This window comes from Anabrus simplex, chromosome 1, assembly GCF_040414725.1.
Source record: "Anabrus simplex isolate iqAnaSimp1 chromosome 1, ASM4041472v1, whole genome shotgun sequence".
NCBI lineage: Eukaryota > Metazoa > Arthropoda > Insecta > Orthoptera > Tettigoniidae > Anabrus > Anabrus simplex.
In genome coordinates, this window is record NC_090265.1 from 492,119,451 (window position 1) to 492,141,086 (window position 21,636).

The 21,636-nt window shown below is 38.9% G+C and overlaps 1 protein-coding gene across 1 annotated transcript in view; it reads right to left on the reverse strand.

Annotated features, from left to right (window-relative positions):
• Nucleotides 1-3,299: 3,299 nt before the first annotated feature.
• Rpn9 (regulatory particle non-ATPase 9) overlaps nucleotides 3,300-21,636 on the reverse strand; it is a 59,389-nt gene continuing 41,052 nt past the window's right edge. The window contains exons 7-8 of the mRNA XM_067135323.2: nucleotides 13,715-13,912; nucleotides 3,300-3,549 (exon numbers count right to left, since the gene is read on the reverse strand). Coding sequence (XP_066991424.1) covers nucleotides 3,451-3,549; nucleotides 13,715-13,912 — 297 coding nt within the window. The 3' untranslated portion in view covers nucleotides 3,300-3,450. The remainder of the gene's footprint in view (nucleotides 3,550-13,714; nucleotides 13,913-21,636) is intronic.

The window sequence follows — 21,636 nt, forward strand, 5'->3', positions numbered from 1 at the left end:
ACACTTCAGTTCTCTTCTTCAAACGGCGTCACCTAACCTAACCGTATATGTATCATGAAAACATATTTCAAACGCATGTAGAGAAATGATAACCTCCTCGCGAAAAATTTACATTTAAATATCCTTTCCGAAATTTAACTAGACGCGAGAAGATATGAAATATCCTCTGAAATCAGTAATGTACTCTGCCATATCTTGAGGTGTATCACATTCTTACTTAATTTTCGTATATAACATTAAAATTAAGATATCATTTAATTCAGTCTTTATTTTTAACGAGTTAACAACTGCTATTGGCCACGTTATTTACGCATTTATTACGAAACGTGTTATCCTCTTTCATTTCAAATTTTCTTTAGAGAACTGAAGTCGAGGGGTATTAGGTACTAATCAACTCCAACATCGCCTTTGAATGTCGACGAGAGAACTCGCAAATGCACGAAGTGAGAAATCTATACCGTACGGTACCGAAGAAGATCGATCGCATTTTTTCGCAAACGTTTCAGTTTTCTTATTCAAACAGCGTCACCTATTCTAATTTAACCATACTATACGTATGATGAAAACACACTTCAAGCGCCAGTGGAGAAATGATAACCTTCTCGACATACATTTTCATAATAGGCGTTCCGTAATTTAACCAGACGCGAGACAATATAAACTAACCTCCGAAATCCAAATTAAACACTCTGCCATATCTCGAGGTGTATCCCTTTCTTACTTAATTGATTATTTAGCCTCAAAATTAAGCGGTCGTTTAGTCCGCCTTAATTTTTAACGAGTTAACAACCGTTTTATTTACCGGTACGCATTTATTACGAAAATATGTTCTCTTTCATTTCGAATTTTCTTTACGGAACAGCAGTCGACGGGTATTACTATTCGACTACGACATCGCCTTCCAATGTCGATGAGAGAACTCTCTAGTGCACATAGCGAGGAAATGATGCCGAAGATAATCGATCGTATGCAATATCATCGCTGGGGTGCATAAATATCGCTTAAGGAAAAAATCGCACGTGCTTAATCGCTCGTAATAACGGATGCGTCAGTGATAGCGCTCTCGCTGTAACCGAAGGACGATACACAGTTTAACATAGGAATTTTGAAGGGACAGAAAAAAGTAGTCGCTATATCGGAGTTCTCGTTATATACCGTACTCGCTATAGCGGACTTATACTGTATATATCTATTAAATTATTTAATTCTATGCCTTTCTTTACAATACTTCTACAGTTCAACACTAACAATTTTATGTCATCCCTACTTGATTTCCAGTTCCCTGTTCCCTTATCACCGCTCCCTAGGCCATCCCGTTTCCCTGAATGTACCTCCCTATTACCCTTCCAAACAAATTTCCTAACTTATACGTACCACTGCGGTTTAAATGAAGGCCATCCGAGCGCAGATCTCTATCTCCTACCCACCCATTAGGATCTAGAAATTTCACTCTCAGTTTCCCACATACCCACTCCATAGTCTCATTTAAATCCCCAATCACCCTCCAGTCAGTATCCCTCCTACACAGTATTCCACTAATAACAATCTCCGCTTTCTTAAACTTCACCCGTGCTGCATTTACCAGATCCCACACATCTCCAAATATGTTGGTACTTATATCAGCTTGCCTTATGTTGTTGGTACCAACGTGAAACACTACCACCTTCTCCTTCCCCTCCTCCCTCTCTTCTACTTTCCTCAACATCTGCCTCAACCTAATTCCTGGATAACATTCTACCCTGGTTCCCTTTCCTCCACGTGTCTAACGATGGAATCCCCCATGACCAGAGCCTCAACCCTACCCACCTCATTTGATCCCCTCCCCTCCTGGTCAGTGCTATCTTTCCTGATAGCTACAGAAGCTACTTCCTCCTCCCTTTTCTTCCTATAACCCTGTTCCACCTGTCTTTTCCTACCCTCTACTCTACATTTCCCTTCCTCCTACTTCCACACATCTCACCAACAGTTCCCTGTCCCTCGTCTTCCCTCTGTTGTTCTACCTGCAGTGACTCATACCGATTTCGCACAGACACCTGTCCTGAATTCTGATCCTGAATAGAGCCCTTAGCCTGCAATCTCCTTCCCCTTAGAACATTAGACCACCTGTCTTCTACAACTCCCCCCTTTCCTTCCCCTCCCTCTTGTACACCTACTGTAACCTGTACATTGTTTGAGGGAGTCCTATCTTCCTTCCTGTCTTCTGTGAGAATCCTAATTATCTCCCTCAAACTTTCCAACTCCTTCTTCATACCCCCATGTCAAAAATTTTTACATGCAGAGTTAAATAAATTTTTATTCTCTCATTCTGTGTGTTGACTGACAGTGTGAGGAATGACTAGTCATGAAGTGATCTATAATATTCACTGATGAATGAGTGAAGAGCCTATTAACAGGATAAGAGTCTGGATTAGAAAGAAAAATCCCAGGGTCCTTGAAGGGCCTTCATAATTATCATACTAGATCTAGGGCCTCGACTTTACTTCACCCCTGCTTTATGCCCTTGTCCATCTTCCATAACAAAGTTGGTAGTGAACATACAGGAGACCACAATAAAAAGAGTGGAGTAAAGTGAAGTGAGGGTGTGTAGTCATTCCAGCTCATAATGTTTGAAAAGTCCATCCATTCTCAAGAGAACAAATTTGGCAGCCAAAAACATACTGTGAAGGAAGAGTCTAAAAAAGAAGCAGAAAGACAGGAAAACTGCATAGGTGGAAGCACTTACATTATCCTGAATCACACACTCATGGGCAGGAAAAAAAAAGAAAAAAAAAAAAAACCCTTTATTGCAAACGTGTTAAAGTACACTCATGTCCTCGCCCCGAGGTTGTGCAGCTCTTGCCAGGCACATCTCCAATGAAGGTGAGCAGCACGTACCATTTTAACCACATACTATCCCTCCTGCCATTCGTAAATTCCTGGCAGTACTGGGAATTGAGCCCAGGCCACAAAGCATGGCAGCTCATAGTGCTAATCATTAAGCTACAGATGTGGACATCTGTTAAAGTAATAAAACAGCATTTTCAAAGAAATAAGTGTCCCAAACTCAAAGAAAAGGAACCTAAAAACCACAAGTAAAATCTGTAATATTGTGTTGACAGTAGTAAGCATTTTCTGAAGAAAAGAATGATTTGATAATTAAAATTAAATAATGAAGTAGTTCTAACAAAAATGCTAAAGACAATTATAATAAAATATAAATCACAGTAGTCAATGAAGTCCTAAAACAGAACGAACGGCATACACTGAAACATGGTATAAAGTAAAATAGAACAGTTAACACTGGATGAAATGATGGATAATTATTTAATAATTAATAAAATTACTTTAATTAATGTAAAGAAACGAGACAATTAATAAAAATGTTAGGATACACTATTCTTGTTTTCATTCATACACATTTTTTTCAGTAACATCAAGGAAAATCTCATACAAAACAGATAATTTTAGAATTTACAATGTAAGAAATTCATGAGCTTTGGTTTCCAGAAGAAGCTCCATGGAATTGACATCTTTGCACCAAACATCCAAGCGCTGAACCATTGAGGAAATCTGAAAAGGGACAGAATTGAAGTTGAGAAAGAGATTTGACACAGCAAAAGTAATCTGATAAGGAGTATACAACTCCCATTATCTGACAAATATCCTGCATTTTATGCTAACCAACAGGAAACTCACCAGGCTGATATTTCCCAGAATGCAAAATGTAATTAGAAATTTTTCCACGCAGTCCTCACCACAACCACTGATGCACTTTGGAAATGAAAAATGCAAGATAGCAGGCTCGGTACAGGTTGTTCTGAATGCAAGTTATAATATGAACAGCTGCGACATTACTTTTTAATGAACGTATTTTTTGTTCTGTACTTAACATCTCTTTGATGTGTACTATATGTACCAAACACAACCTAATATGTTGAAAGTTAATTTTGATTACTTTTTAAGATTTATTTTCTTGAAAATGATCAGCTGAGGTTCAAGATTTACTGGGAAGCGATAGCTGGACAATAGATACGAGAAGACATTGCCTCGATGAATGATGAATTCAGGTCTTGATAATAATTAATGCCTTAATAGGAATACTCATGCGACTATAAAAAATGAATAATGAATACAGAAAAATAATAAATTTTGTTCATTTGCTACCATAAATTGCACTATTTCTGGAGATGGTGGTGGTGGTGATTACTGTTTTAAGAGGAAGTAAAACTAGGCAACCAACCTCTAATATTTCTGGAGACCTATGATGTCTGGCAGGTAAAGGAAACTCTCTGACAATAATTCTGAGTAGTCCTTGGCAGCCGACAGAACTGTGTGTAGCTTGAAATTTTAGTTCTCTAGAGCTTTTCCTCCCGTATTTACACTGAGTGAACTATATATTGATTTAAACGTAAAAGAAATTCTGCATGATTTGTATATTAGTAATTTTTAAAAATAGGTGCTATTTTCATTAGTGGTTAACATGAAAATCTGAATAACAAAAAAGTAGTTCGTTTTTCAAAATATTGATGATCTGATACTAACCGGATATGTGAGTGAATTACTTAGTACTTACATAAAACATGTAAAATATGGTTTTCTGTGTAAAATGGTGTAATGCATGTGAAATATTTTACTTTCTAAGAGTAACTGAACATTTTTTAAATCTGTGTGCACTGCCGCCGAAAACTGCCTGGGATTTAAAGAAAAACATGCGGCACTTGGAGGTTTAACAAAATAAAGGCAATACCAATAAATATGGGAGTTCTGCAGGTCAGCCCTGTTACCAACTCTTTTCGACTTGCCAACAGACAGAATAACTAATGAGCTTACTGACCGCGATATTTCCATTTTTATATGAGTTTCCAGTAGTTGATGGTTTAAGAGGGTGTTTTAACTTACCTATCTACCAAATGATCTGAACAACTTTTAAAAACCATTTTCTCAGAATCATTTCACGATTTTCTCTAAAATTTTGTCCAGATAATATATGTACTGTATATGACTGCTAGTAGGACAGAAATTTCAATTCCAGATATAACATGACTACCAACTCACTGCTCCTAAATTTTACCCCTTTTTATATTTGATATTGTACAGCATTAGGTACATTTATTAGAAATGTATTGGAATGAGAACACTGAAATTTCCTAGTCTTAAAAAGAGGTATGCCTGAGGCATGACTTGACAAAGAGTAATTCTTATACTCTAGCAACTTTTAAAATTATAATTTTATAAACTTTATTTTCTTTTAATGTTAACAGGTTTAGAATTTCAATTTTTTCCTCCTAACTGAAGTAAGATATCAGAATGATAGTCCATCACATTATATCTATAACAGATATACAGGAACCCTCAAAATTTCATTGAACTTCTTTGGATAGTTTTCTGAGAAAATGTACCCTATCTCAACAAAAGTAAATTTACAGATAAAAGTAGTGAAAGAAAAACATACAAAATTCCATGGAGTTTCAAACTTACAAGTCCAAACTACTTCTTCATGTATTTCATATGCTTATATTCATTATTTTTTACTCTGGCAATATGGAGACTTTCAAGCATTGTAGTACACCAGAACCCAGCTTCTGTGCCCATTCCCTCTAATATAAGTTTTGTTAACAGATATCCATTATTAAAAACAGAAATGGCATCTAAAACACCAATAGTAATTGTGTCCTTGCTAAAAAAAAAAATTGTTTTTGGGCATCTGATCCAGATACTGCATTGGAAAAAAAACACACTCATACGCTCACTCTCACTCTTCAACAGCAGCAATAAAACCAACAATTTTTTTTACGTCGTACCGACATAGACAGGTCTTATGGCGACGATGGGATAGGAAAGACCTAGGAGTGGGGAGGAAGTAGCTGAGACCTCAATTAAGGTACAGACCCAGCATTTGCCTGGTCTGAAAACGGGTAAACCACGGGAAACCATCTTTAGGGCTGCCAACAGTGCAGCTCGAATCCACTATCTCCTGGATGCAGCTCACAGCTGTGCAATCCTAACCACATGCCCAACTTGCCCGGTCCAACAACAATCAAAAGACATGTATGTGTGTGTATCATCACCAGAATACTGCATGTGCTGCCATCTGTGACTGAAAAAATGAACTACTCTTTAGAGGGAAAGGAGAGTTGCAAGAGGAACAGTATATGGCTTTAGAAGTGGAAAATTTACAGTGGACCTAATCTTCAACATGAGGCAATTAATCGAAAAAAATTGGGGATATGGAAAGGATATGGTCATGACATAGATTTAACAAAGGCATACGATAGTATTCCTGGGGAGAAGGTTTGGGAAACCATGGTCAAAAACAGACTGGCTACACAAACTGTAGAAATGATGCAAATAACATGCAACAACTGCGTCAGCAACGTACAGACCCTGGCTGGAAAGATGGAATGGTTTAGAAATGAAACCGGACTAAGACAGGGCAGTGTGGTATGACCTCTTTCGTTTCTACAGGTTTGGATGAAACTGTAAAGGAGACAAAGGAAGCATATGGGAAAAGAGAGATGAAGTTATTAATATCTGTAGATGATATTGTGGTCTGGGGAATGAACAGCAAAGAAGTACAACTTGATGCACTAAATGAGAAAATTGAAAAGTATAGTATGAAATTCAGCACAGAGAAAAGCAAAACCATGGTGATTTCAAGAGAAGAAAGAAAAGGGAAGGCTTTATGAAAATTGATGGTTAAAGCCTTGAAATTTTTGACAGTTTCAAATACTTAGAGAATGAATTAATGCAGAATACAAGGCTGAACATGGAGATTAGCGAGAGGGTGCAACAGGGCAATGCATTCTACCAGAGTGTAAGAAAGCTTGTTTGGAATAAGGAAGTACCAAGGAAGTGTAAAGAGATTACATACAAAATGTAACATGCACCCATATTGACCTATGTGGCTGAAACCTGGATAATGACAAATAGGGAGGAGAGCAGAATTCAAGTCAACGAAATGAAATACCTAATAAGTATGACAGGAAAGACAAGGAAGGACAGATCGAGAAACGAAGATGTGAGCAAGGAGGTCAGAATGGAAAACCTAAAGAAGAGAATGGATAGGAGTACACTAAGATGGTTTCCTTTAATATTTTTGGGGACTTGCTTTTCTGATTTCCATTTGTCCCTAACTTTTGCATTGTTGCGCCCCTGCTTGGGATTGGCCCAACCCTTTATATGAGGAGCATGTTTGTTGTTGTTGCCATGGTAATGATTATTAATTTTTTGTGTGGTAATTGGTTTTATGCTGGTTGATGATCTTGTCTATTTAATTACCTGAAGATAATTTGAGTGAGACTGTGTTATTATTGTCCATTCCCATTATTGCTTTTCTGGATATTATTCAACTAACCTACACTTTAATTCCTTTTGCGTAATTTATTCATTTATTTCACCTCATTCTAACAGGGAATATGTCAAATTTTATTGTGGAAGCTCCTCGCATAGCACCCTATCTAAGGTTTTAAAATTGGTTTAAAAGAATTTCTTAAGGATGTGAAACTATCATTTAGCACAAAAATTTCAAGCGAATGGTATACCAAAAACTGGTGACAAGACTAAATTAAATTGAAACCAAAGGCACCGAGGTTGTAAGCTATGTGTTTCTTAAGTTTTACTAAACAAGATTAACTGGTTGAAACAGTGAATTAACAGCAAATGGGTCGCAATCTTATTAATTAGGATCGATCGATCCTTAGGAAAAATATGTTAATAATAATGTTATTTGCTTTACGTCCCACTAACTACTTTTTAAGGTCTTTGGAGACGCCGAGGTGCCGAAATTTAGTCCTGCAGGAGTTCTTTTACGTGCCAGTAAATCTACTGACATGGTGCTGTCGTATTTGAGCACCTTCAAATACCACTGGACTGAGCCAGGATCGAACCTGCCAAGTTGGGGTTAGAAGGCCAGCGCCTTAACCGTCTGAGCCACTCAGCCCGGCGAAAAATATGTTAGTTTGATTAATAATTGATCTTTCCATTTCTTGAAGGTGTTCTGCATTTTATTGTCTTAATAACATTTTTAATTAAAAACTTGTCTATTCTTTTAAAAAAGGAAACATGGTGTTGTCTTTCTTATTACTTTCTTGTTAATCTCTTAAAATTCCATACAGTGACACATTTAAGTTTTCTTCCACAGTTTGTGGTGACCTGCACAGTTTGGGGTCTTTCATAAAGAATGAACCGATTTCATCAAGCTATATTTTTCCAACAGTCAGTAGTACAAGATTAAACCTAAGACACATATGTTTGACTGATGTTCAAGTTTAGTCCTACAAGTGTCAAATATGACCACCACCACCAGCAGCACAGACCACATCAAGGCGATAGGACAATTCCTCCCAAACGCGTTGCAGTATATCACGATCCACTGAGATGATCACACGTGTTATCCGCTCTTGTAGTGGGCAGTGGTGGATGTTTGCAGGAAAGGGAAGAACCAGGTCCGTAACTTTGCGAGATAGCTTTGTCCTGTGTGTGTTGGTGTTGAAGAAGAAAGGGCCATAAACCCTGACATTACTGACCGCACAGAAAACATTTACCTTGGGAGATGTCGGTTCGTGCTCGATTGTAGCATGTGGGTGTTCGGTTCCCCAAATCCGAACAGTGTGACGATTGGCAAAGCCATTGATATGGAAGGTTGCTTAGTCACTAAAAATGAGGCGCGAAAAGGTGTCTTCATCATCATTTTTCATGTTCAGCATCGCAGCACAGAATTCCATCCGTTGTCTCTTGTCTACTTGTCTCAGTGCCAGAACCAGCTGAAGTCTGTATGGTTTCATGTGTACGCGTCTTTTCAGGACATGTCAGATACTGGTTCTGCTCACCTGAAGCTGACGGCAACCTTGAGATATGGATTTCCGGGGGTTCCGAGAAAACACCTCTTGGATTCTCTTCACATTTTCTTCTGACCGTGCAGTTTGCGGTCGATAAGGGCTTTTTCCTTTACACAAACACCCTGTTCCCTGAAACTGTTGGAACCACCGTTGGATGTTCTTGGGAGAGGGCCTGTACGCGTCGTTGTTAAATCTTCTATGGACCGGGCGAGTTGGCCGTGCGCGTAGAGGCGCGCGGCTGTGAGCTTGCATCCGGGAGATAGTAGGTTCGAATCCCACTATCGGCAGCCCTGAAGATGGTTTTCCGTGGTTTCCCATTTTCACACCAGGCAAATGCTGGGGCTGTACCTTAATTAAGGCCACGGCCGCTTCCTTCCAACTCCTAGGCCTTTCCTATCCCATCGTCGCCATAAGACCTATCTGTGTCGGTGCGACGTAAAACCCCTAGCAAAAAAAAAAAAAAAAATCTTCTATGGAACTAGCGTTGCACCATGACCACAGACCCGGTCCGTGCGAACGCAACAATACAGAACACTTTGTGCTGAGATGTTGCCATTGTTAAAATCACGCAGTAATTGAGTGAGCTCACTGCTGTGCAGGTTGAATGGAGTTGGGGAAGGGGTGGGTAGGGGAGTGGAGGGGAGGAAGGCGTGGAGCACTCTACTGACTACTAATAGAAATGTGAGGCTACGCCCTTTGTAACGATATGCAACTCGTTCCGCAGCGCGGCTTGAGTATGGCGCATTAACTCTTCGAAATCTGTTCATTCTTTATGAATGACCCTTACTTTGATTTTCCTTGTATTGTTGTGCTTTTGGGTGACGTTTGCTTCCTTTGTTTACCTTGTGCTCCCCTTACGTTGGTAAGGTCCATGTAATACTGCTAACGGTGTGGGCAATTTTGGGGATGTTGCACATGTAGCTCGTCGGAAATTGACAACTTATTTACAAAACTACATTTATAACACACTGTATTTCCTATGACTTGCTTTCAGCTCACTTTTGGGATATAATAGTTCCTTTTTTTCTGTTTCATGTTTCATTCAAAACAAGAAATGTGATACAGGTTAACATTCATTGTCAATGATTCATTTTAGAAGCTATTATTGAAATCTGTCGTTGGCAGCAAGAAAGGTATGACCAACAATGCATTCCTCCTGGCTATATTTAAAGTGGGCTATGCTTTAACTTCGTATTAACACAGAGCAATTCTGAGGGGAACCGTTCCAGAAGGAAACTTGATTTTTTCCTTTACTTTTGGTTTTAGGAGGGCTGGAAATCATCTACATTTAGCTCGTAGGGAAATGGTTTGTGAAGATACAGACAGGAAATCCGCCGTGGACATGTTACGGGGTTAGAGTCACAGCATTTGCCAGAAGATAAAAGGGAAACAACGGAAACTATTTCAGGGATGACCGATGGAGTGAATGGTATCTGTTACGGTGTTAAAATAGCTGTGTTTAATCGTATTTTGAAAGATGTTGTGTATCACCTTATTTTGTTTCTAAAACCTCAAGAAGTGACGTTAAAGTACGTTACGGAAGGACAAGGGTCATCATTTTCATTTTGTATCTGTTCTATTTGATTTTGTAAAATATGTTCATTTGTTTCACCTTGAAAAACTGACTGAGGACCAAGAAGAACTTTGGGAAAATTTTATATACTGTAAAATTTGCCTTTTTTATTTTCTGTATGTGAAGATATTTAGGTTCTTTTAATTACTCTGAAACTCCTCGAAATATACTTGGTTATTGTGTAAATATTTTATAATGTAAATAACTGTGTAATTAGCATCTGGATTTAGGTAATAACTTGTGTGGTAGGGTGTAGCTGCACGTACCTGCGTTGGTAAGATGCTTTTAGTGATTTCCTGTTTCATCAGAAAGGAAGTTTCTGGAAGTTGTACAGATCTTTCCTCATTGGCTAAAATAACGCGATTCCTAATTGGTGAATGTAAGAGCCGGGGTTGCGCTAATTGGTTATCTCTTGATTGTCCCATTTCCGGCTCCTGACGACTTGGCCGGGGCCAAGCTTGTGTCCGTCGTCTTTGATTTGTGACCGGCAAATGGAGCAGTTGTCTCCTCCGTCTGATGGGACCCCCGGCCCTCCGAGGTGAGCACTATTTGGTTCATGTTTTGGTTTTAACTTTTAAATGGAAATTCTTATTTTAGATTTCTTTCCACGCCGGAGATTGCCCGGGGTATCTTCCATTCGCCATTTTTAAGTTCAAATGACTTAGCTCCTGCAGCTAGTCATACCCTCTTTGTTTTGGAGGCATTCCAATTTTCTTTGATTTTATATACTGTGTAATAAATATGTAAATTAATTTCCTCCGGGATTGTCTCCAGTAGTGCTGTTTCATCTTAACGTATTCCCGTTTAAGGTATGCACCTCATTCAGAGATGTTTTTGAAAAGGCAGCTACTTGATCGGGCTCTGAGTTAGGATTATTAATAATTAACATGCTTTCTTTTTCTTACTAATATCTTAACCTGCATGTGGTGTTTTGTTAATGTGTACTTTTTTCCTTATTCTTTTTGGTTGTGAAGGGATCGGCCTTGCTAAATTGTGAGCTCATTTTCTTATATATAATTTTAAGTTGATATCGTCGGCAACTACCTTACGAAACTACCTTGTCATGACTTCAAATTATGATTGTTAAAAATTTCTTTACATTGTTTTAAAGTCGGCATGAAGCAGAAGCTTGTACTACTGACACTATTGATATCTTCAAATTTATTTATTTACTATGTTCATTTTATTTGTATTTCATTATTGGCCTTGTTTTGTGATGTCATTTTCCAATTTCTTTTAATTCAGTAAATGTAGTGTTCAATTGGGATCACCGTTGATTTCGTTTTCCCGGCAACGCACTACCTTCTCACGGAACTGGTAAGGTTCCCAACCGCTTCCCACTTCCTTTTTTTAGTTGTCATGTTGGCTAAACTGTTATTTATATCTCTACATTTTTTTCGGAGTGTTGACTTGGTGTGTATGTTTCATTTATTTTGTGCGATCGAAATTTATTATGTTTACAATTTTATTATCTGTCTTGTTCCTTGTGTAATCCGTAGCAGTTACAGTGTCCATAGTGTCTTCTGGTGGTAAAACGTTTGTAACAATGCACAATAGTACATGCTAAACAAAACAAAAAAAAAAAGTTCTATTTATAATAGAATACAGTACTTCTGACTTCATTTTTTATTTTTTAAATCTCTGAACTATGTAAGGCTAATTTGCACCCGGACAATTGGGAGTTTTCTGTATTTGAAGCATAAATTGCTTGATAGTGTGTCAGCTTGAATATAATAGATGCCTATGTTCATATTTTGATTTAAAATATACATCATTTGAAATAATACTAATCTGCAGCCTAATAAATAACAAGAATGGAATTGTTCTTAAAATGTGTTTAAAACTTTTGACATGCGCACGCGTGTGATAATAGCAACAACACCAAAAATTACTGAATATAAGAAAAGTCTAAAAAATTTTACTTTTTACAGAGGGTTCCTAGTAAAGAATTGTTTAATAATACATTTTTCAATGAAAAGAATAAGTGAGGCATATAGTTTCAAACATGGCCAAGTCTGTTGAGCTGTTTTTTTCAGAAGCAGCAAAAAACTCATTTAGAATATTAATTCATATATATTCAGACACCTTATTCTTTATGTTGCTTAACAGAGGCTTCTAATTCATTACCATACAATTTTTACAGTCTAAATATATTACATGAATTGAAAAATGTATTTAAAATTTGGACCTGACCATGTTTGAAACTAACTACGGGACTTGGCCAATTTTGAAACTTACCTACGAGGACTTGGCCATCTTTGAAAATTAGATTAGAAAATTTGGCCTAATATGCATTCTTTCTGTTTCGCCATCTTTTGGGTATGCTTATGCGACAGTACCTTAGAATAAAACCACCTTATTTAGCTTTAACGGGGTGTGCATAGTATGCACTATGAAAGTCTTTTATATCTTTCATTTTCAGTAGCCTACACTTTTTTGTTCCTCTGTGATTACAGGTTGGGTACTGTGGTAAAGACATCGCGGAACACATAAGGAAAAAAGAAATCTAGATTAGGCCTATTTTCCAACTGTGTTCACCTTGACTTTATTTGGAACAAATATGATTAAAAATGATATAAGATTTAGTGAAAAATCTTTAAAGATTATTATTTTAAACATTATGTTTGTGTAAAATTACCCAACATTGTAACCAATGTAGAGGCTAATTTACATTTAAATAGTGTATATTTTGCAAGTATGTGGATTCATATAGTTACTTCAATGTATATTCTTCATATTATACCTATTCAATACCATTGTGCCTTCGAAACACATCACCGAGCCTTGATTGAATCACCACTAACAACACGTTGTTGATTGTACTCATCTCAGCTGTTTTCCCTTGTGCACTTCCAGGTGGAAGGATCATGTTGCTGCTTTCTGGAATGGCGTTTATTTATTTCCTCCATTTTATTGCACAGCAAATATGAATACTATTCAAAACGACCAATTAATTATATATATACATATTATTTATAAAAATACATGCAAACAAAACCACCACATGTGACTCGAACAAACTTCAGTCAACCATTTTACCGGAACACACCACGTGACTGGATAGCGCAGGGTTATTGGCTCATGCAGGTTAACAGGGACTTGGCCGACTTTGACATGAAACGTCATTCTTTGCTGTCATTTTGAATGTGATCAGGCCGGATTTGAAACCCACTTTAGTTCTCGTTGTATTGTAAAGAGGAATCCATGGAAGTCAAAACATCAGAACATGCAAAAGATGGACTTGGTTGTGTTTGAAACTCTATGCCTCAAGTATAAACAGTAACAAGTAATGCAGGACATATTGGTGAAAATATGGAATACTTACTTGTTGTTTATCCAAAACTCTTGGTTGCACCCAAGTCATGTGCACATTGTTAGAAACTTGATCAATGGCGCCCTTTACTAATCCTTGTGCAAGAGCTTTCATAACTAACAATTCAACTTCATTTATGGGAAGGCGAGTCTCACGGGAAATCTCCTCAAATGTTAATTGCCGATCAGTAGCTGGACGCTTGAAAGTCATCTATAAAAGAGAATTACATACAGAAAGAAAAAACTTTCTTCACTTATTCCTTGTTTGTTATTTTCCATTACTTTTATGAAAGAATATCATACAGGTTTGTTGGGTGAGCGACCATATAAAGACACTATATTTTTAATACACAGTAAACAAACACTAGTGAGCATATTCCCAGCCTATGGTCCACAAACTGGCTGTGATGAGAAAGATAACTTTGGGCAGGAGCTGCAAGATCAAATATCAGCATGCTCACCACAGGACTTCCTCATTTTTTGTGGTGACCTGAATGGGCATGTTGGCAGCATATAAGATGGCCACATTTGCCATGGGGAAGGGGCAAAGGTTTTGGTACATGAAATAACAGCGGCTGGCAAGACCTTGACTTTGCCGAAGCTAATGATTTCCTCATCAGTAATACCTATTTCAAAAAACATACCAGCCACCTCATCACCTATGCCACTGGACACCGTAGGAGTCAGATAGACTTCATTCTTGCCTGGCAACACAACTTCACAACTGTAAAGCATGTGCAGGTCATACCATCCAACTATCTTGCCCTGCAACATAACTTGCTCGTCTCTGATATGAAGATCAGAATATCATCCAACAAAGTTCCCTCAAGCAGATCAAGTGATGGAATTTACGGAAGCTAAAGGCAGCTCAAATCAACTACATCAAATTCCCCCCACTCATTCCGGGCTCTGCTGATGACACATGGAGAGCCCTCTACAATTCCGTAGTAAAGGCTGCTAAGGCAACCCTGGGTACATGAAGGTACACCAATGCAGAATAGACAAATGCCTACAATAAGTGACAAGCCAACAATACCAAGGAGAGCAGGGAAGAATGTGTTGCTGTGAGATGAACAGCTAAGAAATCTGTTAATGAAGCCATAGCTGAATACTGCAAAAATCTGTACATAGAGCTGGATACTAACGGAAGTGAGAGGTGCATCTATTGGCTAGCACAAGCATGGGACAAGGCAACACAAGACAACAAACATTTCATGTGCATCAAACATGAAAACGGGCACCAACCGCTGGACAGATATCTTATCTTGGAAAGGTGGCAGTAGTACTCTGAAGAAATTTCAAATGTGGAATTTACACATCCATCAATTTCACAGGGCGCATCTTGCTCAGGAGCAGTAAGCCGCATCACCTCCGATGAAGTCACCCATGCTATAATATGTATGAAGAACTCGAAAGCACCAGGCTCAGATGGTCTATCAGCAGATATTGGGAAGCTGAGAGAACTCCTTAATAATACTGTTAAATGGCTAGCTAGTCTCTAAAAATGCCATGGTGGATGATTGTTATGCTCCAGCTGACCAGACAACAAGCATAACAGTGCCTGTATTTAAAAACAAAGTTGATCCACCAGACCGTTCAAACTATCGACTGGTCCGCTTCTCGTGTCACATGACAAAAATCTTTCAGCAGATTCTTGGCAGATGCCTGAGATACACTGTCACAATAGGCATCAACTAATGTGTGTTTTGTAAAAGGAACCAGTACATCTGATGAAACTTTTGTGGCCCAAATGCTTCTGGAGAAACAACAAGGAAAAATCCATTACACCTGGCATTCCCCAACCTAGAGAAAGCGTTTGATCACGTTCCGCATCAGCTCATATGGTATGCATTGTGCAACCATGGTATGCCAGAGCTGCTTATCAACTGTGTCCTGATGCTTTATGAGAATACTTGAATAGCAGAGTGATGTGTGCTGCTGGCCTCTCTGAGAGCTCCTCTGTGAGAGCTAGGAATATCAGAGATCAGCACTGTCACCAATGCTCTTCACACGCATTATGGATACTGTCTCACACGACTTGTACGAGGGTGTTCCTTGAACTGTACTGTATGCCAATGACATCCTACTTGCAGCTACAACTCAATTTAAGAAGACCATTATCTGGAAACTAACCTGAGCACATCCACCGTCACTATCAATGGTTAAGATCTAGTGAAAACTAACTGCTTTCAATAGTTAGGATCCTGCCTGCAATGATGGCAGTATTGATCAGGAAGTGCAGGCTGGAGTGTGTGCAACATGGTTTAGATGGTGGGGAATCACAGGAGTACTGTGCGACAGGCATGTCCTGGTCCACCTGAAATCAATGACGTACTGTAATATAGTCTCTCCAATGGCATTGTATTGGGCTGAGAGTTGACCAGTCAACAAAAGCACCGAGTGCCCTCTACACACCATGGAGATGTGCATGTTATGTTGGTCTCTTCGAGTTTCACCCCTTGATCACATAACCAATGACACGATCCAGTAAAGAATGGTAACTGTTCCCATTCAAGAGAAAATACAAAATGGGCGCCTGAGTGATAAGCAAATGGTACATCCACTCGTGATGCATACAACTCAACCATTGATAGTAAACGCCCACATGGAAGGCCACGACAACAGGGGCAAGACACCCTAGCTGCTGACATGAAGACTACTGAGCTGACACCAAATATTGCATCTGATCACTTAAAATGCCATTTGTTGATCTGAAGAGCGGACCCTGCACCTGTGGGAAAACACAAAGAAGAATAGAAACACAGAAATGTCACAATTCTCCATGCTACTATATCATCATCATCATCATCATCATCATCATCATCCTAAACCATCTCCAGTTTCCCGGGTGTGGTGTATGAGCCTCCTCCATCTCATCCTGTCCTTGTACCATTCTTCCTCCACCAACCTGTCCCAATCATGACCTCTCAGCAGTACATCGCTCTTAACTAAATCTATCCATTTCCTTCGTGGCCTTCCCACGGGTCGTCTTCCTTCTACCTTTCTGTCAAATTCCTTCCGTGCAGTTCTGTTTACTGGCATCCTCTTCATGTGACCAAACCACTTCAGTCTTGATATCTGAATCTTATTGAGAAGAGAATCATCTATTCCTACTTCTTCTCTAATTTTCTCATTCCTAATCTTGTCTTTCCTGGTTTTCTGGATCATAGTGCATAGGAATTTCATTTCAGCTGACTGAAGTTTGGAATTATCTCTATTGGTCAGTGTTGTGGTTTCGAGACTGTATGTAAGAATTGGTGTATAATAGGACTTGTACAATGTCATTTTTGTTTTCATGGGTATTTGCTCATCCCACAGCAGGTGTCTTACCTGGTGGTAAAATTGTGTTGCCTTATTGATTCGATTGTTCACCTCATGTTTTGCTAGGTTGTCATTTGATATAACGCTACCCAAGTATTTGAAAACTGGAACGCTGTCCAGTTGACCTTCATTTATCATGACTATTGGTTCTGCTCCTTCCCCATACACTTTCATCACCACCATCTTGGTCTTGCTGATGTTTAAACCATATTTCTTAAACTCCTCATTCCAGCTTTGTATTCTCTCTCCCAATTCCTCTTCTGAGTCACTCCAGATCGCAACATCATCTGCAAATGTGAAGGCTTTGATATCTCCATGTTCTTTCCTTTTAATAGATTTCATTACTACATCCATTACAATAATAAATAGAAGTGGTGACAATGAGCTGCCCTGCTGCACTCCTCTCTTTGTTTCAAACCAGTCCGACAAACCACCTCCTACTTGAATACAGCTTCTGTTCCCACTATACAACATTTTCACTTTGTCTATGAGGCTGTCTTGCACTTGAAGTTCTTTCATGCATTGCCAAATTCTTTCCCTTGGTACACTATCGTATGCTTTCTCAATGTCCAAAAATATTAGAAATAAAGGCTTGTTCTTCTCCCAGTATTTTTCCATTAGCATCCTAATTGCAAATATAAGGTCTGTAGTTGACCTTCCTGGTCTGAAACCATACTGCTCTTCTTCCAAAATTGGTTCAACAATATCTCTGATTCTGGTCTCTATTATTTTTTCCAATATTTTCAGGACATGAGACAGTAGTGTGATACCACGGTAATTAGTACATTTTCGTCGGCTTCCTTTCTTGAACAGAGGTACAATGATGCCCATCTTCCAGTCCTCAGGAACAGTATTTTCCTCCCATATCTTGTTGAGCAGTCTGTAGAGCCATTGGATTCCTGGAATTCCCGCTGCTTTCAGCATATCTGCGCTTAGTTCATTTATGCCCACTGCCTTTCCTTTCTTCATGCTCTTGAGTGCATTTTCAACCTCAAGCCATGTAATTGGTGGTTCAGTTGTGGTTCCTCGACTTGGCTCTCCTCTATCCGTTGTTATGTTTTCTGTATCTCCATTCAGCAGCTTTTCGAAATAGATCTTGAGTTCTTGTTTAATTTCTCCCTCTTCTTGTGCCAGAGTTCCATCATCACGTTCTATTGCTTTTATGGTCTCTTGATCCCTTCGCTTGTTTTTCACTACTCTGTATAGCAATTTCATATTTCCTCTACTGTCCTCTTCCAGTTTGTCTGCAAACTCATTCCATTTCTTCTCGTTTTCTTCCCTTACAATGTTCTTTACAGCAAGTTTCTTGCTCCTGTATACTCCTTGAAGTCTTTGTATTTCTTGTTCATTTCGTTCTTGTCCCTGTTTTTATTTTTCCTTGTCCAGTGCCTTCTTTATTTGGTTTCTTTCTTTCACCGCTGTTTTCACTCTATCATTCCACCATGGTGTCTCCTTTTTTCTTTTGACAGAACTTGTAACTCCACATAGGTTTTTGACTTCTCCCACAAAGGTGTCTTTGAAGGCCTTCCATTCTTCATTAACGCTGGTTACTTCACACTTCGGCAAACTCTGTTGAATCCTTAGTTTGTATTCTTCCTTTATTTGGACCTCTTGCAACTTCCAAGTTTTAACCCTTGGTTTTTTCATAATAAGTTTCTGCGTTTCATTTGCCTTATGTTTGAAGTCTACTACCAACAATCTGTGGTCACTGTCCATGCTTTCACTAGGGATGACCTTTACATCTGTGATGTACCTGCCACCATCTTTATTTGTGATTACGTAGTCAATCAATGTTCTATACTGGCCATCCCAACTGTACCTTGTTATTCTGTGACTGTCTCTTTTTTTGAAGAATGTATTTTTGATTATAAGATCATTTCTTCTGCACAGTTCTAATAGTTGTTCTCCTTCTGGGTTCCTGCTATATGTCATGATATAAATGCCAAAATATTTGATACCTATTATGACCGTTCATTTAATGTTCTTGCCTGGGAAATTACTCTCCCTAAAACAATTAACCCTAATCCATTTCTCTTCGTAAATTTTCTCAGTACATCTCCCAATGTGTCTCTTGTCTTTTTTTTTTTTCTTCATTTTTTTTTTTTTTTTTTTTTTTTTTTAGGATTTTTAAATTGGCCCTAACACATCCTAATGGTCTCTTTCCAGGCACGATCCTCTCAAAGTACTCCATAGGAATCTGCATCTCCTGAATTCGTTACGTGGTCAAACCATTTCAGCTCAGTCTTTCCTTCAATATCAAGTTCAAAACAATGTTATTGGTTTTATGTCTCACTAACTACTTTTACAGTTTTCGGACACATCAACGTGCTAGAGTTTTGTCCTGCAGGAGATTTTTAATTCTTTCTGCTCGTGTGTTGACAACAGGTTGACAGCTGCCATTCATCACTAACACCTGTATGTCAAGCTCTGGTCGACACACGGTTTTGCGTTGCATAACTACTCTGTGACTCTGTAACTACACTGTATACACTGCGACTTCTATTTATTATTCAATGATTGCTGCTATCTTCTGGGCACTGTAAGAATCAAGTTCTGACAACATCATTTCAAATGTGATGACAATATTACTGTTTCCTTGGTGACGTATATGCTCAATGGAAAGCGATCGCAGGCAAATGGCGGCAGCCACCTTGATGGAGGATGAAGTATTCGTGACAATTTTGATTGAATTTACGGACAGTGACCACGAAAGTGAAGAACTTTTTGAGGCAAGCGATAAAAGTGATGTTTCAGAAAGTGATCAGAGTGATGATGATAATAATAATGACAGCAATAAATGTGATGTTAGGGGAGGTGGTAATGTGTTGACGCGACCTGGACCTCGCCGGCGTGAACAAAATTCCATTACCGGATTCACTCTACAAAATTGGAATATTATAATTAGATATGGATAGTGTCAAAAATTGTACTAAGTATGGACATGGAAATGAAGAATATTTAAGATGTTTGTATAAGAAAAATTTAATAACAGCACACTTCTGGAAATGAAGAACACAAGAACCTCGTTTATCTGGCCCTCATTAATCCGGATCTCCGGTTTATCCAGATCGAAAATAATAAACATTTATTTTTCTTTGTACAGTATTTCTTTTACGGCGTCGACTCTTCTTGAATGTCTTTTCCGCCAAGGATAGTTAAGGACAGGAATTGGAAGTAATTTGGCCATGGTCTATAAAACGTATACTTGGGGACAAAACATGACTACCTCACCTCACACAACTCTCTCCAGTGGCAGCCCAGTTTCTATTAGCGGCTTATAGGATTTACTACGTCTAATGTAGCCGGAGTTGCCAAATCGTCCACAGTACTCGACACGAATAAAGGGTAAATACTATAGAGAGTGTGGAAGAAATTGGTTTGGCAACCTCTCCACACCAAACAAGGATCACTTAGAACTCGTTAACTCAGCAGGGTGCAGGGTGTGATTGACTGCTGGCTTCGAGCTCCCTTCCAGGAACTGAGGCCATCATGTTTTGTCCCCAACTATACTGTCCCGGAGTTCGCCTGGAACTGAGAATGGGAAACCGTGGAAATTCATTCCCAGGACGGCCAAGGTGGAATTCGAACCCACGTTCTTCTGAATGCCACGCACTATTAATTCACTGATGGTGAATTCAAAAATGAAACCGGCGCTAAACTGATGGTCTATTTAGAATCCTTGACTGAAACCACACCAGCAGAACTGTTGTTAATAAAACATCTTCGTGATCGTGCTGCGCGTAAATGCTATACAAATGTCAAACAGAAAAAACTTGCACATTATTTAAGTGTATAAAACAGAGTCATAAAAGTAAGAAAAGTTTTACAATATATGTTAATAGATTATATGTCCGACTCATTGGCTGAATGGTCAGCGTACTGGCCTTCGGTACAGAAGGTCCCGGGTTTGATTTCCGACCGGGTCGGGGAATTTAACCTTCATTGGTTAATTTCAGTGGTTCGGGGACTGGGTGTTTGTGCTGTCCCCAACATCCCTGCAACTCACACACCACACATAACACTATCCTCCACCACAATAACACGCAGTTACCTACACATAGCAGATGCCGCCCACCCTCATCGGAGGGTCTGCCTTGCAAGGGCTGCACTCGGCTAGAAATAGCTACATGAAAATATTATTATAATAGATTATATAACATACTATATTTGTTTTTTTCAGTTTTTTCGGATTATCCGGATTTTTTATAATTCGAATCAGTTCCCGTCCCACTTGATCTGGATAAACGAGGTTCTTGTGTACTTGGTTATAACAGAAATTATCCAAACAACATCCAGATTTCATGAGTGCGGCACCTGCGAGGAACATCTCCCAACAATGACAATTGTTGGTTGTGTGTACTACAACTTAGTATATAGACAAGTTAGTCTAAAATTCAAAGCAATGATCAGCTAACGGATCCTTGTTACTGTGCTGCGCATACATTTGCTGAAAATGAAAATCCACAGCCTGTTTCCAGTCATTCAACTGGGACACGAATGGAATGGACCGGGCGAATTGGCCGTGCAGTTGGGGCTGTGCAGCTGTGAGCTTACATCTGGGAGATAATGGGTTCGAACTCCACTGCTGGCAGCCCTGAAGTGGTTTTCCATCGT